Source organism: Phodopus roborovskii, unplaced genomic scaffold (genome assembly GCF_943737965.1).
Source record: "Phodopus roborovskii unplaced genomic scaffold, PHOROB, whole genome shotgun sequence".
Lineage (NCBI taxonomy): Eukaryota > Metazoa > Chordata > Mammalia > Rodentia > Cricetidae > Phodopus > Phodopus roborovskii.
Genome location: NW_026126407.1, coordinates 24,828,062 through 24,849,661, shown reverse-complemented (window position 1 = coordinate 24,849,661; position 21,600 = coordinate 24,828,062). Strand labels below are relative to the sequence as shown.

The following is a 21,600-nucleotide window of genomic DNA, read 5'->3' as shown; positions in this document are numbered from 1 at the left end:
AGAGTTGGATAAGTTTCCATTTCAATTAGAAAAGCATGTGACAAAGGCTGGTGGTGACGAATCCCGTGGTGGCCGCAGGTCTGAGTGACCAGAGTAGGGATCTTAGTCTCTGCAATCATGAGGGAAAACCTCCTGAAAACGTCCGAGGGCCACTTATGCACCACCTGCTGGGAAGCCACGAGAGGACGTGCGCGTTCCCCGCGAGGCTGCAGCAGGGTATGCTTTGAGGTCCCCTGCCCGAGCCAGTTTCGCTGTGCTCTGTGGCCACTGCATTCGTGCTGATTAATGGTAAGGGTCAACATTGAGGGTTCTTCAGAAACGCATGCAGAAAAAAAAAGTTTTGATGTGAAGAGGAAAAACAAAACACAACTAAACCCGGGAAACTTTGTCACTTGAATCCTTGGGTACCAAAGTCGCCGGGGAAGGTAGGAGGGGGGTCCTCGGGGACAGGACTCGACCTATGAGAAAGAGAAAGGAAAAGAGAACGGAACGCGTAGCTAGCACACATCCTCTTAACCGCCCCAGAGGACGCGGCGGCCCTGGGGTTGTCTTTGGCGAGGTCCATCCCTCCTTGTCAATCAGCCCCACCTGGCATTGCGATTGGCTGATGGCTTTCTTGCTCCCCCGCGCCCCACCTCTTACTTGCATGGGGTTTACTTCCCCAAAGTACACGGGCCCCACCTTGTGGATCAACCGCTCCTGCCTGAACCGAGGGTTTCCGCCCAGAGGAAGATATTTAAGCCAATGAGAGTGGATGTGTACAGTTATTGGTTTGTCTGGGTGTCGCTCACAGGGCATCCCGCCCTCAGTTTCATAGTTCATTCAAGTATTGGTGAGACTTCTTGTCCATCTGGGCTCTGGATCCCGTAGTCATAGGTAGATGCGGCAGCCACTCAAGAGCCCGGCCCCTGGACGAAGGCACTGTCCAATCGCGACCAAGAAGCGCGGTGGCGGGGCGGCCATTGGTCCCTGTAAGTGGCCCGGAGCAGCACGTTCGGCTGAGCGCGACTATATAGCTGGCGGCGGGCACGCGTGCCGCGGCATCGCGCTAGGGACGCCGCCACCTAATCCCGCGCATCAGCCCGGTCCTCCCGCTCAGCCGCGCAGGTACGTGGGTCGCGGATGGGGCGGGGCGGATGCGGGCCGGGCGGGAGCGGAGCTGGGGCCGCGAGCGGGACACTTGGGGAGGCCGCGCGGCGCGTCCCCACCCCCACCAACGGCCGGCGCGGCCTTCTGACTGCGCTCTGGGCCGCGCGTGGTCTGCGGCGCCAACGGCCTTATGGGGCCCCCGGTGGGCGTCACGCGGTTGGGTGGCCCGCGTGCTCTATGCACATCTTCCGGCGCGCGCCTTCTATCCGGGTAGATGTAGCTGGGCCTGGACTTAAGGAAGCCTTCGGGATGTGGGGAATGGGGGTGGGGGTGATCCCCATGCTGAAAGCGCGATTGGGCCTCCCAAGTCTGTAGAACGGAGGCGCGCGACCCAGGGATCAAGGGGTTAGAGTTGCAGGGACAGTCAGCCACAAGACTTGCTCTCTACAAACCCCACTGTGTACCTCTGCACTATGCCAAGAGCTTCCTCCTTTCCCGCCCTTGCCGGTCACCTGGGCGCAATCAGGTAAGTACAGTGACCTGGAAACGGAGGTGGGTGACTTGGATCGAGACTCTCAGCCGGGAAGGACAGGCATTTGTGTAGATTGCGTGGTAGGTACGGGGCATCCTTGACCCCTGAGCTCTTGAGCCTGGGTGCAAACATCAGCATGCATGGGAAGACCTGCGGTGGCATCTGTGCAAGCCAGTGGCAGACTCAGGAGAACCGAGGTAGCAAGTGGGGTTTTGAATGACAAAGGAAGACTTGGTTTTCTTCGAAACTAAACGGATTCCTATATGGAGAGCTGATAGATGCGCCCTCAGGTTAGTTCCTGGTTAAAGTAGAGAAGAAAGTACAGCCAATGAAATGTAATGAACGAATGTGCCCCTCAGCCGATCAGAAACCGCGAGGTAATGGGAAATTCCCGCCAGCAGGAAGTCAGGCCTGTCACCAGGTCTTGACTTTTCCAGATCCCTTTTAATTCTTAATGTTTTAGTTTTGAATTTGAGCAAACAAATTAGAAAAGTTGAGGAGATTATAGTTTAAATTCTCACAGGAGTTGAGGTGAAAGTTTGAAATTGGATAGGACCCTGGATCCAGCTCAGAGGTGGAGCCCTTGGCATGGAATACAGGAAGCCCCAGGTCCAATCACCAGAGCCACAAATAAATCACATCTGAAATTGCTGGGGAAAGGATGTTCAGTGTCCAGTGATTGTGAATTGGAACGCAATCACAGATTGGGTTTTGTTGGCAAGCATAGCGGTTAGGTCTCCTGCCAAACCATCTATGATCAACTTATTCTTCTCACTATGGAGTTCAGACTGGCATGGAAAGAACTCAAATCCCCCTGAGTGTAGGAGTTAAAGTGTTAAGTTGTATCCCACCAAGACCAGCCCAACTATTTTAACCCTCATTTGGCTGTACTCATAGTGTTTGATGTCTTCAAGGATTTGTGATCAATCTATCTTTCTGTGTGGTGACTATGTTTAAGATCATCAGGATTTTATAAAACATGTTAGTTTGTAGTTCCAAGTCATGGCAGATGTTTCCAACTGGAAAGGAAAAAGACTACAATGAAAGTTTTGGTACTTGCTCTCAAGGCACACACTGTTGCAAAGTTAAAAACCAAAGAAGTTTAATATTGAGTTTCTGTCTTCCAAATAAATACAAAGTGGCAATAAAGAACCACACAGTATGAGTGCTGAATTTACTGGGTTGCTTCTGAATATAACATTGTTTCCTTGGAACTTGCTGCAGTTAATGTGCAGGTAGGCTATATCAGTAATCCATCACATTTTAAAACAAGGGTGACCTGCCTTTAACCTGGGAAGTTTGAGTCCAGCTAATTTTATTAACTGCTTGAGGTGAAATTATCTAATTGAGAGAAACTTGTTAATTTCATCCTCAGTGTTTAAAACAACTGCCCTTGCCCTCAGACAGATGGTTAGTAGGGCAGGAATAGGAAATGTACAGACTCACTCTTAGCTTCTTGTCAGGAAGAAGTGAGATGCTGCACAGTAACAGAACCCCTAGGCCGCTCCCTCCTCAGCTGGTCAGGGGTTACCATTTACCTGTGTGGAAGTTCAGGTTTCTCCATTTGTAGACCAGGCTGGCTTCAAACTCAGAGATCGCCAGCCTCTGCCTCCAAATTGCTGGGACTAAAGGTATGTGCCACCACCTCCTGGTTGCATATGTTTCTTTTTTTCTTTTCTTTCTTTCTTTTTTTTTTTTTTTTTCCATTGGAGGAGTTCAGTGCTAACAGGTTTAATAGCTGAGAATTTGTGATCCAAACCAAGTTTTTTTTTTTTCTCCTTTTTTTGGTCAGTCTAATAAAACTGCCTAGTTAGTTTTTTAAGTTCCAGTACTCAAATAGAATGAATACTTAAATTATATCACGTTGCTTATAGTTCAATCTGAGAATGATGATGCAAACTTTAATTCCACCATTCTGAGACAGGCACGTAGATCTCTGAGTTCCAGGCAAGCCTGGTCTATATAGTGAGCTGCAGGTCAGCCAGAGAGCTACACTGTGTGAGACCCTGCCTCACAAAGAGGAAAAAAAAAAAAATCAAAAAAGAACTGCCATGTTCCCTTTCCTCCATAGTTGTCTTAGTTGGGGAACCTACCCAAGCTCAGGAATTAAATTTAGGTTCAGCAGCTGTCACCCCACTTGAACCCTGTGACCAATGTCCGTTGGGTAGAAATACTTGCTATTTATTTAGTTTTTTTTTTTTTTTGCCAATTTTTTCTGGGAGTTGCTAGGTGATAGGGTTAAGAGCTAGGAATACTTACAATGCATGGTTTGTGTTATAAAACAGAACGCTGCAGCCTAGGAAGGGCTTTGTGATGTTCTTCAGCATGCGCTGCATTTTAGGTATAAAAGGTAAAGATTAAAATGGCCAGTGGGAGAAATGTGTCTGGAATTGGAGTACATCATTGTCAGTATCAGTTTCTGGTAGCTGATCACTAAGTGGCTGCTTTGGTGTGGTGGATTGAAATTGAGACTTGATATGGACTCTTACTCAACTATAACCCCAGGTACTTCTGTTGTTTTAAAAATCGTTTCAGCTCCATAGAGAGTTCAGGCCAGCCTGAATTACATGAGACCTCATCTTTAAAAAATCCTGTCTACCTGGGCATTGTGGGATCCAGGGAGCTATTAGTATTGAGTGTAATAATGTACCTTTTCATTTAGTCAGTTTTCTTTTTTTGTGGTGCTTGCAATCAAACCAGAACTAGGAATCTGTGCATGCTGAGCCAGTGTTCTGCCCTTTAGCTGCATCCCTAAACTTTGGGGTATTGCTGTCTAGCACAGGCTGCCTGGTCTCCTTAGGCTGAGTTTAAGGTGTGGGCTGTCAATGGGTTAACTAGTTCTTTGCTAACTTTTAGAATGGGCAGGGGCTGGCAGGGAGAGAAAAGCAAATTGTTCAGCTTGCTAGGACTTGTAGTTTTTCTTCCTGGAAAGCTTAGTATTTGAGATAATTTTAGATTCACAGGAGAATTGCAACACAGATCTGTGTGTCTCATCCTATGCAGTCAATGTGTATTTCTGAAAATCGATGAAGCTGGTGAAACCCTGTTGACATATGCTTTATTTCTGTTTCCTTGGGTCCTTCTGCAAATGTCCTTTCTCAATTTCAGGATCCACCTGAAATTCCTCATCTGTTATCTCCTCTTACTCTCTTGAGTTTCTATTCTTTGTCCTTCATGACCTTGACATTTAGGATCTCACTTGGGTTTGTCTTACGACTGGATTTGGATTTATGGCTTTGGGGGAGGACCACAGGGGTCTGTCTGTTCTGTACCACATTCATAGCACTGTAGCTTGTGGTACCTGGACGGTGTCCGGAGAGTCAGGTAGCATGGGTCCGGTTAGTTACTATGTTTCCTTTTCCACTGTTTATTAAATCCAGTTCATACCCAAGGAAGGGAAATGCCACTGTTTCCTTTAGTAGAGTTTGTAGGCATGTATACTAAGGCGACTAAGATTTATGGCTTTTTGTGAGGAACTTTCACTTTGTAGACCAGGCTATCCTTGAGCCTCTGCCTGGAAAATGCTTACACCACCACACCCAGTTGGGTTTTGTTTTTGAGGTAGGGTCTCCTAATAACCTAGTTCATTTTTGTTGTTTTGAAACAGGATTTCTCTTGTCTCCCAGGCTAACCTTGTACTTGATCTGTCTCAGTCTCCTGAAATGTTGGATTACAGCACCCCAGCTCCTCTTGTTAATTTTTATTCTTTGAGTTGTGTCCAGTATTATTTTAACCCCCCCCCCTTTTTTTTTTCTTGACAGTTTCTCTGTGTAACAGCTCATGGCTGTCTTGGAATTCAATTTGTAGACCAGGCTGGCTTTGAACTCAGATTTGCCTGCCTATGCCTGGAAAGCTGGGATTAAAGAAAGGCATGAGACACCACTACTTGCCTATCCAAATTTTTAAAATTATTTGTATTTTAATGTTTTGCTAATATAATCACTTCACTCCCTCCCTTTTGGTATTTCTTTTTGTGGAGGTCGACAGTAAACCTAGGGTCTTGGGTGTGCTAGGCCAGCCCTGTGACGTCACTATTTTCCCTGTCTTCTCTACTTTTTATTTGAGTTGCTTATTTTCCCCGAATGGTCTTGAACTCTGGAGCCTATGCAAACTTTGAACTTGTAGTTTTCCAAGTAGCTGGGCTTAAAAGCATGTTCCCTGAAATGTGACTGCTTCTGTTACTTAAGTATTTTCTTCCTTGCATTAATTAACAGGGTATTTTGCTTGATCAGTTTAAAATTAGCCTTTCACCAGGAAGAATTTGGGAGGGATGTGGCATATAGGGAGTCTAAAGAATTTAGGAAACAGATTGGCAGCGAGTGACTGGTCTATACTTTGCCTTTTGTGTGTGTGTGTATGGGGGGGTGGTTTTCGAGACAGGGTTTCTCTGTATTGCTTTGGAGCCTGACCTAGCTCTGAAGATCAGCTGTATTCTAACTCAGAGATCCACCTGCCTCTGCCTCCCCAGTTCTGGGATTAAAGGCCTGCACCACCAATGCCCTGCTTTTGCTTACTTTGACTTCTGCAACAAAGTTACTCTAGTCTTGGTAAGACATTGTTTCAGTTACCAAAGCCTGGCTTCAAACATTGAAATACAATGCATATAACCTTCAAACACACTTGATATCATCTTTATAGTCTCAGTGTTGGGCATAGTGTTTGTTCTTAGTGTTTTTGATACATTTATAAAATGGTCAAAATGATACTTTGACACTGTTTAGACAATAGTTTATACTTTGTATTGCTTTTTAAAGAATTCTGTACCGGCAGTGGTATCCCGTGCCTTTAATTTAATACTTGGGAGACAGAGATCTCCGAGTTTGAGGCCAGCATGGTCTATAGAGGGAGTTCTAGGATAACCAAAGCTACAGAGAAACCCTGTCTCAAAAAAAAAAAAAAAAAAAAAAAAAAAATTCCCGAAGAGCTGATTCTAGTATCTTCTGACCTCCATGTGTGTAGGTGCTTGTGTGTGTGCACATGCATATATACTAAATAAATATAAAAAATGTCAAACCTGCCATGATGGTGCATATCTTTAATCCTAACAATAGGAGATAGGCAAATAGATCTCTGAGTTCTAGACCAGGTCTACACAGTGAGACCTTACCACCTCCACCCCCCAAAGAAAGACTTGTTTCCAGTGTAGATTCCCATTCCCTTCTGTATTTTCAGACACTCTTATATCTGTTTTGTTTTTCAAGAAATGCTGGATTACAGCACCCCTAGCTCCTCGTCTTAATTTTTGTTATTTGAGTTGTGCCCAGTATTGACTTTTTTGTTTGTTTATCTTTTTGAGACAGTTTCTCTGTGTAGCAGCTCATGCCTGTCCTGGAACTTGTTTTGTAGACCAGGCTAGTCTTGAACTCACAAACTCTGCCTCCCAAGTGGTGTGTTTAAAGGAGAGCTTCACCGCTGCCGAGCCTTGTGCCACCATGCCTGGCTTGTGCTGGGAGAAGTTTATGGACAGCTATATCAGGGTTTAATTGGACAGTAGAGCACCTGTATGTAAAAGGGGTGGTCTGATGTGAGCTATTTACCCCACCTGCCCCTTCCTGCCTCCAAAGTATTCTCAGTGCCTTTTGCCTTTTTTGTGTTCCTTTCTAGCTAAAGAAGCTGAGGCACTGGGTTCAAGTTTAGCCTTGGGCAACTTAGATCCTGTTCTAAAATAAAAGAGGGCTGGGTAAACAGAATGTCATTCCCTAGGTTCTAATTAAACACTGAAAAAAAGAAATTCTTGGTTAACTTGGTGTCATGTAGGTTGTCTTTGGAAGGTTGGCCATTGTTGCTAATTTGGCTTGATCCTTTTTAAGATGGGGGGGGGTCATCAGTGCACTTGTGGATCCCCACAGAGGCCAAAAGGGACCATCAGAATCTTTGATGCTGGTGTTACAGACAAGTGTGAGCCATCCTGTGCCTAGTGCTGGGATCTTATTGAGCCATAGGTGCTCTTGATCAAAGAGGCATCTTTCCTCCAGCCCCGTGAGTTTCATTTTTTTATGTTTTTAATTATATTACCTTTATAGAATGACATGTTTACTTGCATTTGTACTGTCCTTGGGAATTAGTTATATGGGTGTGTTTCTGTAATTTTTTTTTCTTTTTGTAGTATGGGGAATTGAACTCAGGACTTTGTAGACACTCTTCTATTGAGCCATGACCCCAGCTTGGACACTTGAACACTGTCCTGATAAAGTTCATTCGTGCATTCATTAGCTAAGCTGTTAAAAGAATGCATTTGCAGGTGCATTTATGAAGACTGTCTGGCTTTACTTTGCAGAATACTGAAAGTGCTTTGAGATGTTTTTCTTACTACCACGTAGTGCCTTTTTGACAGTTGGCTTGTGTTTTTTTGTTTTGTTTTGTTTTTCGAGACAGGGTTTCTCTGTATTGCTTTGGAGCCTGTCCTGGAACTAGCTCAGTAGACCAGGCTGGCCTCCAACAGAGATCCATCTGCCTCTGCCTCCCTAGTGCTGGGATTAAAGGCATGCACCACCAATGCTTGGCTTGGCCTGTTTTATTAAAATTGTTTTTTAGATCTCTTCTTAGTTGGTTTCAAATTCACTATGTAGCCCAGGCTGGCCTTGGACTCATGACCCTCCAGCATTCCACCTAGAACTGGGATTGATTATTATACATATTGTGACTGTCTTGGGTGGGCAGATTGACCCTTATACCCACTTAGTGTGATACAGTGTTTTTCACTTTTGTAAATGATAGTTTTAAGGTTTTTATTTTATTTTTCTTTAGTTTTCATTAATTTAAATATGTATGTGGAGCTTAGCTAGTCTCCCTTTGATGTCACCAATCTTACATTTTACGAGCAGGGCAACAGTTATGTCTGTCTTTGTGTTATGCTCATGGGTGAGTTCTTTGTATATAATAAACACAGGAGAGAATTGTAGGTTATTCTTTCAAGGCCCCATCTTAGCAGGCCAGCACCTACTCTTGATGTTTGTTAGTGACTAAGGCGATGTTCTTGGGGATCTTGCCTGAGAAGTGATAGGGTTTCATTGTTTTGTTTATTGTCCATCTGGTACTTCCTGGGAATTGCCAGTTCTGCTTTGATTATGTTCTGTGCTCTTCTGGAATTGTTCAGTCCTGTACTTTATAGGCAAGCGGGGTTGTTCTTTAGTGATTTTCTGTCTTTGGTGCTGGGGACTGAACCTTGCTCATGCCAAACATTGTCCTCACCACTGTAAATTCTGGGTAGTAACTTCTTATAGCATGTTGCTTAAAAAAGAAAAACAAAACAAAAAAACCTTGAAACTTTCACTTAAAGTAAGCTGTTGACATGCTATGTTTGATTTTTTTTTTTTTTTTTTTTTTTTAAAGCAGAATTATTGAAACTTTGGCTGTAGGTTGGCTAGCTCCTCTCATTGTTCCTACTCCCCATTTATCAGCAGCTAGAGGTCACTTGTCTGGTCTTTGGGGGAGGACCCTTAAGTGGCATTTGTTCATATCAGCAAAGATGTCGTGAGATCTAGCAATGTGAGGTCAAGTGAGAAGTTTTAGAAGTTTATGTAGAAGCTTGCAAGCCAGTCAGCCCAGCCAATAGGAAATGGATGCTAGTCAAGGAATCATTGATCTGTGTGTGTGGTATGTTACTGCCTTTTCTTTTGTGGCTCTGAGACTGACTCCAGGTCAATGCCAGAGGAGCACTTTACCTCCGACTCCCACCCCAGCAGCCCTGTGTGTTCTGTGATTGAGTTTCCTATGTTTAAAATAGATTCTTTCCCTTTCATTAGAATATAAACAGGCATCTACAATATAATGATAATTATAATAATAACAATGATAAAATAATAAAACCGGAATAGGACAAAACAGACTGGGAAAAAAGCACAAGAAACTAATACAGATGCTGAGATACACATTCACATGCACACATTCATTCACACACAGAAAACTCATAAAAACAAAGTCAGAAAACATATATATATATATGTATATATATATATATATATGCAAAGATCTGTAAGCTTAAAAAAAAGCATTGTGTAACCAAAAATACCATTGACTTTGTTTTGTGTTGGCCATCTACTGCTGGGCACAGGGACTGCCCTTACATGCAGTTATATAAAATGTTAATTAAAGAAAAATTCCCATTGTGAGTGGTTATCATCAGTTAAAGATAGTGTAGAGTTAGGGGTGGAGGCTTGTGTCCTCTTCCCTCTCAACACAGGCCCATATCTGGCCCTGTGCATGTGGCTACAGTCTCTAGTTCATATATGGGTTAGCTTTGTTGTGTCTGGAAGGCCTTGTTTCCTTGGTCTCTACTGGCTCTTACAATCCTTATACCTCATCCTCTGCAGGGTTCCCTGAGCCCTGAGGGGAGGTATTTGATGGAGACATGGCATTGAGGACTGAATGTTCTAAGGCCTCTCTGGGTATGATGTTGGCTGAGCAAGGGACTGATCTATGAATATAGCAGGATGTCATTAGGAGTCATTTTATTGCTATGTTCTTTTAGAAGAACTGTAGTATTTGGTTTTCCTCTAGGTCTATATCTTATCTGGTCCCCTGAACTGTGTCAGGCATCTCGCTGTTCATCTCAGGGAATGGGTCTTAATTCCAGTGGAGATTGCTTAATGTGAAGTTGGGGGCTGGCGAAATGGCTGGATGGTTCAGGGTGTTTGCTATTCTTGCAGAAGACCGGAGTTTGATCTCCATCATCCATATCAGGCCATTCGCAACCTCCAGAGGATTTGGGCCTCCTAGGGCACTGGCACATACAGTAATAAAAAAACATTGGAATGTTAAACTTTGTTAAGTGAAAAGGCTTATTTAACTTAACCTTAACCTTTTGCTTTTCTTTTATTTCATTTCACTTCTCTAAAGCATAACGATTAAAGGGTAGGATTCATATACTCTCCCCCAGGTGTTGTCCTCCTGGGAAAAAGTGTAAGAAGTAAGAGTGACCTCAAAGCGACCTATTGAGCTTGACCTACCTTAGGACAGGATGTCTGTGCTGCTTTCAGACTCTAGCCCTCCCAGGCTGCGGGGAGACTTGCTGTTTCCAGTCATCTAGCTGGCCTGTTTCCTGGTGCTGATCTTGGTAGCTTTATTGCTAGCCTGTTAGTTACATTGGGAATGGGGGCGGGGTGTGTGTCCATATTTGTAGCTATTTCTAAAAGCTCTTTGGAGAGGACACACTGTAACCAGAAGCTCTGGCTGAGTGAGGGGGAACCTTGGAGCCTCTGGCTTGTGTTTTCATAGTACTTCATGGTTTTTACAGGTTTGTATTCAGCCTCCATTTGTCACCATGGAATAGTAACTGGCAGGTTTGTTTCTAAAAAGAATCTGAATTGTTTTGTGTTGGGCAGAAACTGGGTGTTGATAGCTTGTTGAGGTCCAGCATTTGAGGCCAAAGCTGGAGGAAAATGAGTTCTGGGTCAGACAGATTGTCTATATATCTGCTTCAGAGAATTGAGAGTTGACTAGTTCGAGAGTGAGAGAAAAGCATTCTCTGGGGTTGCTGTGTTATTCATGCTTCATATCTGAGCTGGGAAAAAAGATGGATTAGTTGGATAGTAATTTAAAATGTAGACTACTTCAAACGCAATAACCCTTCTGCATCAGCCTCTCAAGAGCTGAGATGACAAGTATGAGCCACCATGGCCTTCTGTGATGTCTGAGAATCCCTGATGTTCAGTTATTGTGGTTTTTGTTTAATTTACTTTTTTTTTTTTTTTTTTTTTAAGGGAAGAGTGTTTGCCTTACCCCTGACTTGAGATAAGTCAGGGCACAGACTCAGTGGGAGCTAGATGTTTGCTCACAAGAGTGCTTTGGAGTGGGGTTCTAGTGCATTCCTTTGTGTTATACATGGGTTGTCAGTCTCACTTGAAGGAGAGATGAAGCATAGTATAGGTTGCAGGGTACTCCAGACCATTAATCCATATCTCAGTAGCTTTATGGATAGCATGGAGACTATTTTTAAGGAGGGAGTGGAGAATTTGAAAATCTGAAGACCATGGAGTCTATTATCTATTGTAGACAGACGGGGCAAATGTGTAGTCTGCTCTCCACCTTTGTGGTATTTGTTGACTGACTTATGATCAGAGTTTCTATTGTTGATTCTTTCACAGTTGAGCCTTCAAAGGGGTCACCTGGAGCTGCTCACAGTCAGTCCAGGCAGGGCTTCTCTGGTCACATCATCTACCAAGTTCCCAAGTTCATGTTGGTGAACCACACAGTTGAAGTAACAAAGACAAAATAACGGGACTGTAGAGCTGCTCAGTGGTTAAGAACACTTGGTGTTTGTTTTTTGTTTTTTGACAGGGTTTCTCAGTGGCTTTTGAGCCTGTCCCGGAACTAGCTCTTATTGACCAGGCTGATCTTGAACTCACAGAGATCCACCTGCCTCTGCCTCTCAAGTGCTGGGATTAAAGGCATGTGTCACCACCACCCAGCTACTTGGTCTTCTTGCAGAAGACCTGTATTCAATTCCTGTCATCCACATGCACTCGTGGCATACTTACATTAAAAATGTTTTAAATCAATAATTTTTGTTTTGTTTTGGTTGGGTCACATTCAGAATTGCCCTGATATCCCATTTGACTACCACATTTCCTCTTGATGATAGGTTTTTGTGGCTATGCTTATGGGGCAGATTAAAGGTGTCATGATCTGAAGAGTGAGGGCTTTCCAATGTCCTCCCTCTATATGAAACGGCTCAACAGTAAACCTGCTTATGACAGTGGGCACTGTTACATGTGGTAAAACTCAACGTTTGAGTAATGAACTTTTTTTAATATCTTTTTTTGGGGGGGGGATGGTTGAGACAATTTCTCTGTGTAGACCTGGCTATTCCATAATGCATTCTGTAGTTCAGGCTGGCTGTGAACTAAGATCCTGCCTGCCTCTGCCTCCTGAGTGCTGGAATTGAAAGGCTTGTGCCACTACTTCTCAGCTCCCTAATGTATATTTTAAACAGGGAGCAGTATGCTTTTTCAGTGAAAAACAATGTATACACAAAGATGTACTTGGAAATAATTGTCTGATAATGTTGCTAAGACACCCATGTCTTTCAAATTAGTGGACTAAATGGTGATTTCTTCTTTAATACATGGTAGAAACTGCTGTTACCCACACATCTTAAAGCAGAAATGGGCTGGAGAGAGGGCTCAGCAGTTAAGAGCACTGTCTGCTTTTCCATAGAACTGAGGTTTGATTCCCAGCACCCACGTGGCAGCTCACAACCATCCATAACTCTAGTTCTATGGCTTCATGTTTCCTTCTGACCTCCAAGGGCAGCAGGTGCACATATGGTACAGACACACATTCAGGAAAAACACTTGCTACTGTATACTTAACATAAAAAAATGCTGAAATAAAACTGATCCCCTTTTATACAGTAATTAGATTTGTATATGTTCTGTTTTGCTTGCATATTTGTATAATTTTATCTCTTAAATAAGGTGACTATCTGTTATAAGGTTTTTTTCTGGGGGAGATGTGGACAAATGTCTGTTTTTATGAGCTTGTTGGTAACTCCATCACCAATAGTTCTCATCCTAGACTGGGTGATGACACTCACAAAAGCTATATATCTCCACAAGGTGTACAGTTCCCAATCTTGTGAGTCCTGTATTGTTTTGGGAACTCCCTTGATTGAGACTTGTAAGTTGCTTTCCTTACTGAGCCTTGAATGTTCTGTAGTATTAAGGAACTCTAGGGGCTTTAGAGCTGCCATTTCTGTGGATTCTACACTTGATCTAGGAACTGTAGTTGAAAAAAAATGAACAGGATGTGGTGTTTCAGCCTGGAAGATTGCTACATGTACAAGGTCATGTCAGAGGATGTTGAGGATTTATAGGTATCTTTTTAAATAGAAGTATTAACTGTCAATCTCTGGTATTTTTGGTTTTAGTTAAAACGTATCTTATTAACTGCATGCTATTTGACTTTGATTACTTTTTTAAACAACAAACCAGTGAGAATGTTAATTTTTTATTTGTAGGAGTTAATTTGTTTTTGAGGGTTTATTTATTATGTATATAGTATTTCTGCCTGCATATATCCCCTGCAGGCCAGAAGAGGGCACCAGATCTCATTATAGATAGTTGTGAGACACCATGTTGTTGCTGGGAATTGGACTCAGGACCTCTGGAAGAGCAACCAGTACTCTTAACCACTGAGCCATCTCTCTACCCCTGGGGTTAAAATGTTTTTTTCTTTTGGTTTTGGTTTTGGTTTTTTGAGACAAGGTTTCTCTGTATTGCTTTGGAACCTGTCCTAGAACTAGCTCTATAGACCATGCTGGTCTCAAACTCACAGAGATCTGCCTGCTTCTGCCTTCCAAGTGCTGGGATTAGATGTATGCATTATCAGTGCCTGGCCTTAGGGGTTAAATCTTATAATTTTGGCTTTGCGCTTTATTCATTCATTTATTTACTTTTGTTTTTTTTAGAGCCAGGGTTTTGGAGTCTGTCCTGGAACTTACTCTGTAGACCAAACTAGCCTCAAACTTACAGGGATCCACTAGCCTTTGCTTCCTGAGTCCTGGGATTAAAGGCATTTGTCACCAATGCTATGTTTATTCCTTTTTAAACTTTGAGGTTACTAGGTGTAGTTGTTATCTTTACCAGTTGCATTTGGGAGACTGAGGCAGGCAAATCTCTGAGTTTGATTCCACTCTGGTCTACACAGTGAGTTTCAGAGTAGCTAGAGTGTAGCAGGGAGACTCCTAGGAATGCTGAAGCGATGCTGTATAATTCTTAGCATAGTGAGTCAGTCCTTTTCAAGCACTTACGATTGTTGACTGACATGTTTTGGTATTGTTTTACAGGTTGAATCGACCAAAGCGATGGTTATGGAGAAGCCTAGTCCCCTGCTGGTCGGGCGGGAGTTTGTGCGACAATACTACACCCTGCTAAACCAGGCCCCAGACATGCTGCACAGGTGTGTTCTCTCTCATGTGCCTTCATGTGTTGTGGGATGGTCCTTCATTCACATAATCACCTATAGAGAGAGGGTTAGACAGAAAGAGTATAAGGTCTTATCTGTAGCCCTGGCCTGACCCCCAGGTCTGTCTGCCTGTGCCTCCTGAGTGCTGGGATTTTAGTGCTGTAGTATAGAAAACTATGTGGACATAGCACAAACCCAAGCTGGAGCTGGAGGATGCTGTGTGCATATTTATCTTACTAATGTACTATTTCCTTTTCCTGCATTTTCCTTACCATTGAGGGTGTAGCAGAGAGGGGCCTGGTAGAGAGATGAGATTTTATGGTATATCTCACCCAGTTTCGAAGCCATGTCAGCCCTAAATGAACACACAGACTATATTAATTATGAAATGTTGGCCGATAACTAGAGCTTCTTATTTGGCTAGCTCTGTCTTCATTATTAGCCCATTTCTATTAATCTCTGTATTTCCATGTGGTCTTACCTTATCAGAGAAGAGTCCAGACCTCTTACCCCTTTGTGTTTTCACATGGCTCTCCTCTCTGCCTACACCTCCCAGAATTCTCTTTGTCTCTTAGCCCTGCCTATAGTCGTGCCTGACCAATCAGTGTTTTATTCATCAACCAATGAGAGAACCATATACAGAATAACATCTCCCATCAATGAGAGACTGAGTTTCTTTAAAAATGTGAAAAGTAGCAGCATGTTGTCTGGGGCATTGGCACACGTCTTTAATCCCAGCACTCAGGAGGCAGAGGCAGGTGGATCTCTGAGTTGAATCCAGTCTGGTCTACATAGTGAGTTCCACACAGAGCTATATAGGAAAAACCTTGTCTCAAAGGGTAGCAAGTTGAAGTTGCTGGAAAGTAACAGCAATAATGTGGGCTCACTTACTTTAGAGTTTATTGGGCTGACCCCAGATGTCTTCAGTGATCTTTATTTGGCATTTGTTATACATCTCTCTGTCCTTTTAATGAAAACAGGGTATCTGAGTGCTTAGGTGAGAGAGAGAGAAAGAGCTTAAGGGATAAAAAGGTCATACCTCCTGCATACTGGACAACTGCCCACTGCCTTCTTAGATGGGAAGGCACTGACTCTGATTTGTAACAGAACAGCTGTCCTCAGCTGAAGCAGGAACTTGACTTTAAGTGCTTGGCTTTGCTGACAAACTCCAAGGTCCTTCCCAACATGATCATCCTACCCTGAAACCTGGAAGTCAGACTGGAACACCACCACACACATGCCTCTTTGACTGAGATTGGTCCGACTCTGGGTGTGTGTGTGTGCAATGGATTTATCGTGCATAAACATAGAGTCCCTGCTGTGAGCCTGCCAGTGAGGTGGATAGGGATCAAGACTGACACTAAGTACCTGATCTTCCGGTCTTTGAAGATGAGAAGTAAATTGCCTTCTCTTGTACAGATTTTATGGAAAGAACTCTTCCTATGCCCATGGGGGCTTGGATTCCAATGGGAAGCCAGCGGATGCAGTCTACGGGCAGAAGGTGGGTGCAGTGGGCCAGTAGTGGAAGAGGAGGTGGTAGTTTCCCTACCAGGTAGCTGGTTCCTTGGGAGGGTGACTCTTAATTCCTTGATTTGTTGAAATGCCTGTGTGTTGTCATATTAATTACATTTCTGTGTTAGATCGCTGGCTTCTGTATAGGAATGTCATTTCTGGTGTCCTGGCACCCTGGCTCTGGCGTCCTGGAACTCACTTTGTAGACCAGGCTGGCTTTGAATTCACTGAGATCCGCTTGCCTCTGCCTCACAAATGCTGGGGTTAAAAGTGTGTGTTACCACACTTGGTATTTTCTTTTTTGACACATAATTTTGATATACGTTTTTGGCTGTCCTGGAGCTTGCTATGAATGTTCAGGCCATGCTGCCTCAGCTTTTCAAGTGCTTGGATTATACATACGGCAGGACAGTTTTTTGTTTTTTTTTTTTTTTTTAAGAGGCTGAGCTGTGATCACTGGAACCAGAGCACACACAGATAGTTGGACTATATTATATAAACAGCAGTATATGCATTCTTTTTATCTGTGCTGTACTGGCAAATTTTTATTTTTTAAAGTTCTTTTAAGGATATATTTTTGGAAAAAAGGATATATTTTTGTTTTATGTGTATGAGTGTTTTGCCAACATACATGTCTGTGTACCATGTGCATGCCTAGGGCTTGAGGAGGCTAGGGAAGTGATTTGGGTTCCTGGAAACTGGAGTTGCAGGTGATTGAGTGAGCTGCCATGTGGGGGCAGGGAAGTGAACACAGGTCCTCTTTAAGAGCAGTAAGAGATTGTAACAAGCAGCTATCTCTCCTGCTCTGAGATGTTTGCATTTATTGATTTTTGGGTGAGTGTAACTGCCATGGCATGCATGCAGGGGTCAAAGGACACCTTTTCAGGAGCTCTCTGCTTTTGCCTTACAGATCCTAGAGATGACATGCTGATCATTAGGCCTCATCAACCTGGGATTATTTATTTTTATTTTTAACTGGGTGTCATGTAAATTTTACGGTGTTAATTGCACTCCTATGGAAGTCTCTGGTTTTGCTGTGTACTGTTCTCACTGCTGAGGCAAAACACCTGACAAGCATTTAGGCAGGAAGGACTATTGAGGCTCATGGTTGGAGGGTGTGGTCGGCCTATTAGAGACTCCTGGTTCAAGGGTGTGGTTGGTCCATCATAGTGGGGCTGTAGCAAGGGCACGAGGTAAGTGCTGGTACTCAGTTCCCATCCTCTTTTATACAGTACAGGGGCCTAGCCTGTGGAATGGTGCTGTTAGGATGGGTTTTCACACCACAATTAACCTAATCTAGAGACTCCTCACAGGCATGCCTGGAGGATTGTCTCCTAGGTGGTCCTAGCTACTGTCAAGCTCACTGAAGCCATGGAATGGGTTTTTTGCCCTTCAGTGTGCTTGTTAGGTTCCTTGTGATTGTTTTGAGACTCTGCTCAAGGAGTTTGCAGGAGGTAGGGCTGAGTGTCAAGGACCAGATCCAAAAGAACACATGGAGTTGGTGCTGGTAGCTGCTGATCTGCTGAATCCCTGGGGGTTTGACTCTTGCCTCCATTCCTCAGGAAATCCACAGGAAAGTGATGTCACAAAACTTCACCAACTGCCACACCAAGATCCGCCACGTGGATGCTCACGCCACTCTGAATGATGGGGTGGTGGTCCAAGTGATGGGGCTACTGTCCAACAACAACCAGGCTCTGCGCAGATTCATGCAGACCTTTGTCCTTGCTCCTGAGGTATGTTGGCTCTGTGGTGAGAGAGCATTTAGAGACAAAAAGCTGTGTGTAGTCTCTAGATTCCTGGCAGCCCAGTTGATTTGTTCTTGTGGCCTGGAACTCTATGGTGTCTTCATTGGCTCAGGGAGATCTGTTATTGGGGAGGGGGGGGTCCTCTTCCTTCTAAATAAACTATTTGAAATGGACACTTTGTGTCCATTCAGCTGACATTTCCTCTGGACAAGGAATTCTGTCCCATAACCATCCTGTTGTTACTACTCAGTATATCTCACTGAATAGTCATATTCAGGGGATATGCCATAGTAGTTTGTTTTTCTTGGTTCAAGATTCCATGTATAACTATTCCATTGTGTCTCTGGTTCCCTGTCATTTGTACCTTACTCTTTCGATTTGCTTGGCATTGATGGTTCTGAAGCACACAGTCACATGATAGCCACTCTTTATGTGTTTTTCTTCTAGTCATCTTTAATGGCCATGATGCCATTTAGTGGCTCTGGTTTCCCCAGGTAATGTGTACAGGTCTTGCCACCGAAGTCAGGTAGCTGTTGTATCTGGTGTGTAAGTTGTGACCAGTCCTTCGGTCCTGTATAGATGTGCTGCTCTTCATCAGAGTTTTGTATCTGTCCTTAGTCTTCATTGGAGGTTCTTGGCTGAGTGGAAGGATGACAGATGGGAATGTCTGGTCTCATCCACTACCCTGTATTCATTCATTGGCATTATCTTATAAAGAACACTCCTCCTTCATTCATGTATTTCTAGTATATTTAGTGTGTTATTTATTAACTGTTCAACATATCCCTTATGTCCTGGGCCGAGTCAGTGGAAACCCTTCATGCTGTCCTGTTCTGGTGTGGGCACAGGATGCTTTATGCCCTTGTGCCCTGGCCCCTTAAGCCCCATTGGGGAATTAGCTCGTTCCATTCATTCATGGTGGTTCTTTGTAGTTAGACTTCTGAAGGTTGCACAGGTGGGTGATGGATGCCATCTGTGCCTTCAGAGAGCTGGGGCAGGAAGCTGCATAAGTGTGGAGTCTGCTTATAAGGACTTGCTGAATAAGTGTTTTCTCCTGCATTCATCTAAAAAAATTCTATTTAGGTTAGTAAAATTACTATCCCTGTCCTTTAAAAGGATTTTTTTTTGGGGGGGTGGTTTAAGACAGAGTTTCTTTGTGTAGTTCTGGCTGTCCTGGAACTTGCTCTGTAGATCAAGCTGGCCTCGAACTCCCTTGCATTGCCTCCTAAGTGCTGGGATTAAAGGAGTGCACCACTTCCACCTGGCAGATGCTTTTGTTTTGTAGCTCAGACTGCCTTGAATATCACAGTGTTCCTCCTGCCTCAACCTATCAAGAGCTAGGATTACAGGTATGTACCACCATTGAGTGTGTAGTCAAGGTTTTTGAAGGAAGACTTACATTAGAGTGTCCATACTTGGCAGCCATGGTGGTATGTACATGTAATTCCAGTGTTGAAAACCTATTTTTTTTTTTTTTTATGTGTTTGTCTGCTTGCATGTAGTATTATGCAGTGGATCCCCATGTGGGTGCTGAAAATTGAGCCTGGGTGACCTGCAAAAGCAGCCAGTACTTTTAACCCCTGAGCCATCTTTCCAATCCAGCAGTCCCAGCTGTTGAGGAGCTGAGGCAGGAGGTTTGCTAGCTTGAGATCTGTCCACAGTAAACCAAGAGATGATATCTCAGAGGAGGAGGACTGATGACTAATCCCCATGGAGAGGATTTTACAGCCTATATTGCTCATTATACAGACTCCTCATAGTTCCTTTTTGTCTTTCAACGGGAGCTTTTCTCTCCCTTAAGAAAATATATTGAATAAACCACGTCAATACACAAATCACTATGGTATGTCCTGATATTTCACTTTTTGTGGTTGAGGGAACAACTTTAGAAATTAAACAGCCAATAAATGAGTTGATTGGCTTTGGGCTCAAGTATGTCTAAACCCACAGGAGAGATCTTTAGAGTATACTCCCATAACTAGTGGAATCATATTCTTAAATTTGAGTTAGGGTGTTTTACTTTCCTCAAGTGAAAAGTTGTTTTTGCATCCTGCGAAAGAGTTATGCTGACCTCTCTTTCTGCCCCCCTTTACCTCTCTCCCTTCCCTCTCTCTGTCATCCATCTGGTGGTAAGGATGAATATTTTAACAATATGTCCATGTGGTGCTTTACAACGGAGTAAAGAACACAGTAGGGCATTTGATCTTGGCACAGATGACATAGGCTGTCATGCGTGCTGTTGTCATTTAGCACTCTTTAGTCTTCCCTCAGTTATCAGAAGCCAACCTCTATAGGTTTCTAGATATTGCTAGATGTCTCCTGGGGGCAAAATTTCTCCTAGCTGAGAACTGCTCTTGTGTGTGATATGTGGGTTTTTGGGTTTTTTTTTTTTTTTTTTTTTGACTTTTCAGTGGGAATATGAGACAGCTGGCTACATGCATCAGAAACAGAAAGTAGAGAGATGAATGTTCATGGTTCTGTTTTTTATAAGTCTGAATAACTGAAAATTTGTTGCTGACATTTCAGGGCTCTGTTGCCAACAAGTTCTATGTTCACAACGACATCTTCAGATACCAAGATGAAGTCTTTGGTGGCTTTGTCACTGAACCTCAGGATGGTAAGTGTGAAGCCACAGTTACTTGTGTGGAATTTGTAAGTGGCAACAGGTTGACGTAGGGTATTTTTTTGTTAATTAATCTTACCAGAGCATGAGGATTCTCCTAGTTAATGTGAATGATTAGTTTCTCCTGGGTCAGAAGCAGGCCAGTTAAGTCTGGCTTGGTGTAGAACTCCATGCAGAGGGTCTGGCACAGCTGTGCTGCAGAGTGGTGGTGAAAGGTGTGAACTCTTCCTCCAGGAACCCCACTTTTGTAAAATGGGCAGGCAAGGTGCCTGCCTTTGCTCTGCAGGGAATGCTGTCCTGAAGTTTTGGTCTTTTGAGAGCGATGATGATGGCTGGAGGAAGGGCAGGGTAGAGTGTGCAAAGTCAAACCTGTGGAGAATAGTCTCCATAAGTAGAAGCCTGTTCAGTGCATCCCTCCATCCTTGTAGGTTAAGTAACTCAGCTAACAAGGTGGTGTGGCCTGCTGCAGAGGCATGGTCTAGATAAGTTGTGGTTTTTGCCCTTTTTTTTTGTCAGTTTATTGACCTTACTCTACAGTGTTCCTCACAAAGTCTGATATTCTTTCTGAGAAGAAATTTCACATCACTTGTTAGTGTTTGTAACTGCGCCCCTGGGAAAGGGGAGTCAGTCACTGGAGGGTATAGATTTGAGAGAGTCCCAGACCGTTTTCCTCTGGGGTGTAAGCCACCCTGATGAGAACCATGACCACAGCAGTGGGCAAGGACTGAATTCACATGCCATCTTGTTCTCTACTGTCAGTTTACTTGGCTGCATGAGTGCCTTCCAGGCTGGTTTTGTAATAAACACAGGTGCTTTGTTGATCAATCTTCATTCCTTTTGTGTACTTGATTTTCTCAGGTGAGACAGATGGGAAGCTGATGAGCCCAGTGCAGAGTGACTTCCCCTACCCCATCCCAGAATCCAGAATTCAGAACAATTACAAATCTTAGGGCAGACAGCTTAGTTAATACCAACTTTGGGTTAATACCAACTTTGGGAAGAAAGGTTTTTTTTTTTTTTTTTTGGCTCACAGTTTAAGGGGGACAAATCCATCATGGTGACAGGCAGATGAGTCATGTGGCAGGAGCAGGAAACTGGCTGGTCACATTGCATTAGCACAGGAAGCAGAAAGCCTTTTATTTTTAGAGTGTCTGTTCTTAATTAAAATGCTTAATTTTCCCTCAAAGTCT

At 43.5% G+C, this 21,600-nt stretch overlaps 1 protein-coding gene and 1 non-coding gene across 3 annotated transcripts in view; both read left to right on the top strand.

Annotated features, from left to right (window-relative positions):
• The first annotated feature begins 944 nt into the window (after window positions 1-944).
• The window catches only part of G3bp1 (G3BP stress granule assembly factor 1), a 28,329-nt gene continuing 7,673 nt past the window's right edge, over window positions 945-21,600 (top strand). The window contains exons 1-5 of one of the 2 annotated variants that reach the window (XM_051180636.1): window positions 945-1,107; window positions 14,409-14,521; window positions 15,947-16,028; window positions 17,602-17,775; window positions 20,314-20,404. In XM_051180636.1, the coding sequence (XP_051036593.1) occupies window positions 14,427-14,521; window positions 15,947-16,028; window positions 17,602-17,775; window positions 20,314-20,404 (442 nt within the window). In that variant the 5' untranslated portion in view covers window positions 945-1,107; window positions 14,409-14,426. Of the gene's footprint in view, window positions 1,108-1,466; window positions 1,616-14,408; window positions 14,522-15,946; window positions 16,029-17,601; window positions 17,776-20,313; window positions 20,405-21,600 lie in introns of those variants that run through there. The other variant, XM_051180637.1, reaches the window with a different exon arrangement.
• LOC127219876 (small nucleolar RNA SNORA29) lies at window positions 12,167-12,306 on the top strand. Its single transcript, XR_007834308.1, has one exon. It is a non-coding gene; the product is annotated as a small nucleolar RNA SNORA29 (small nucleolar RNA).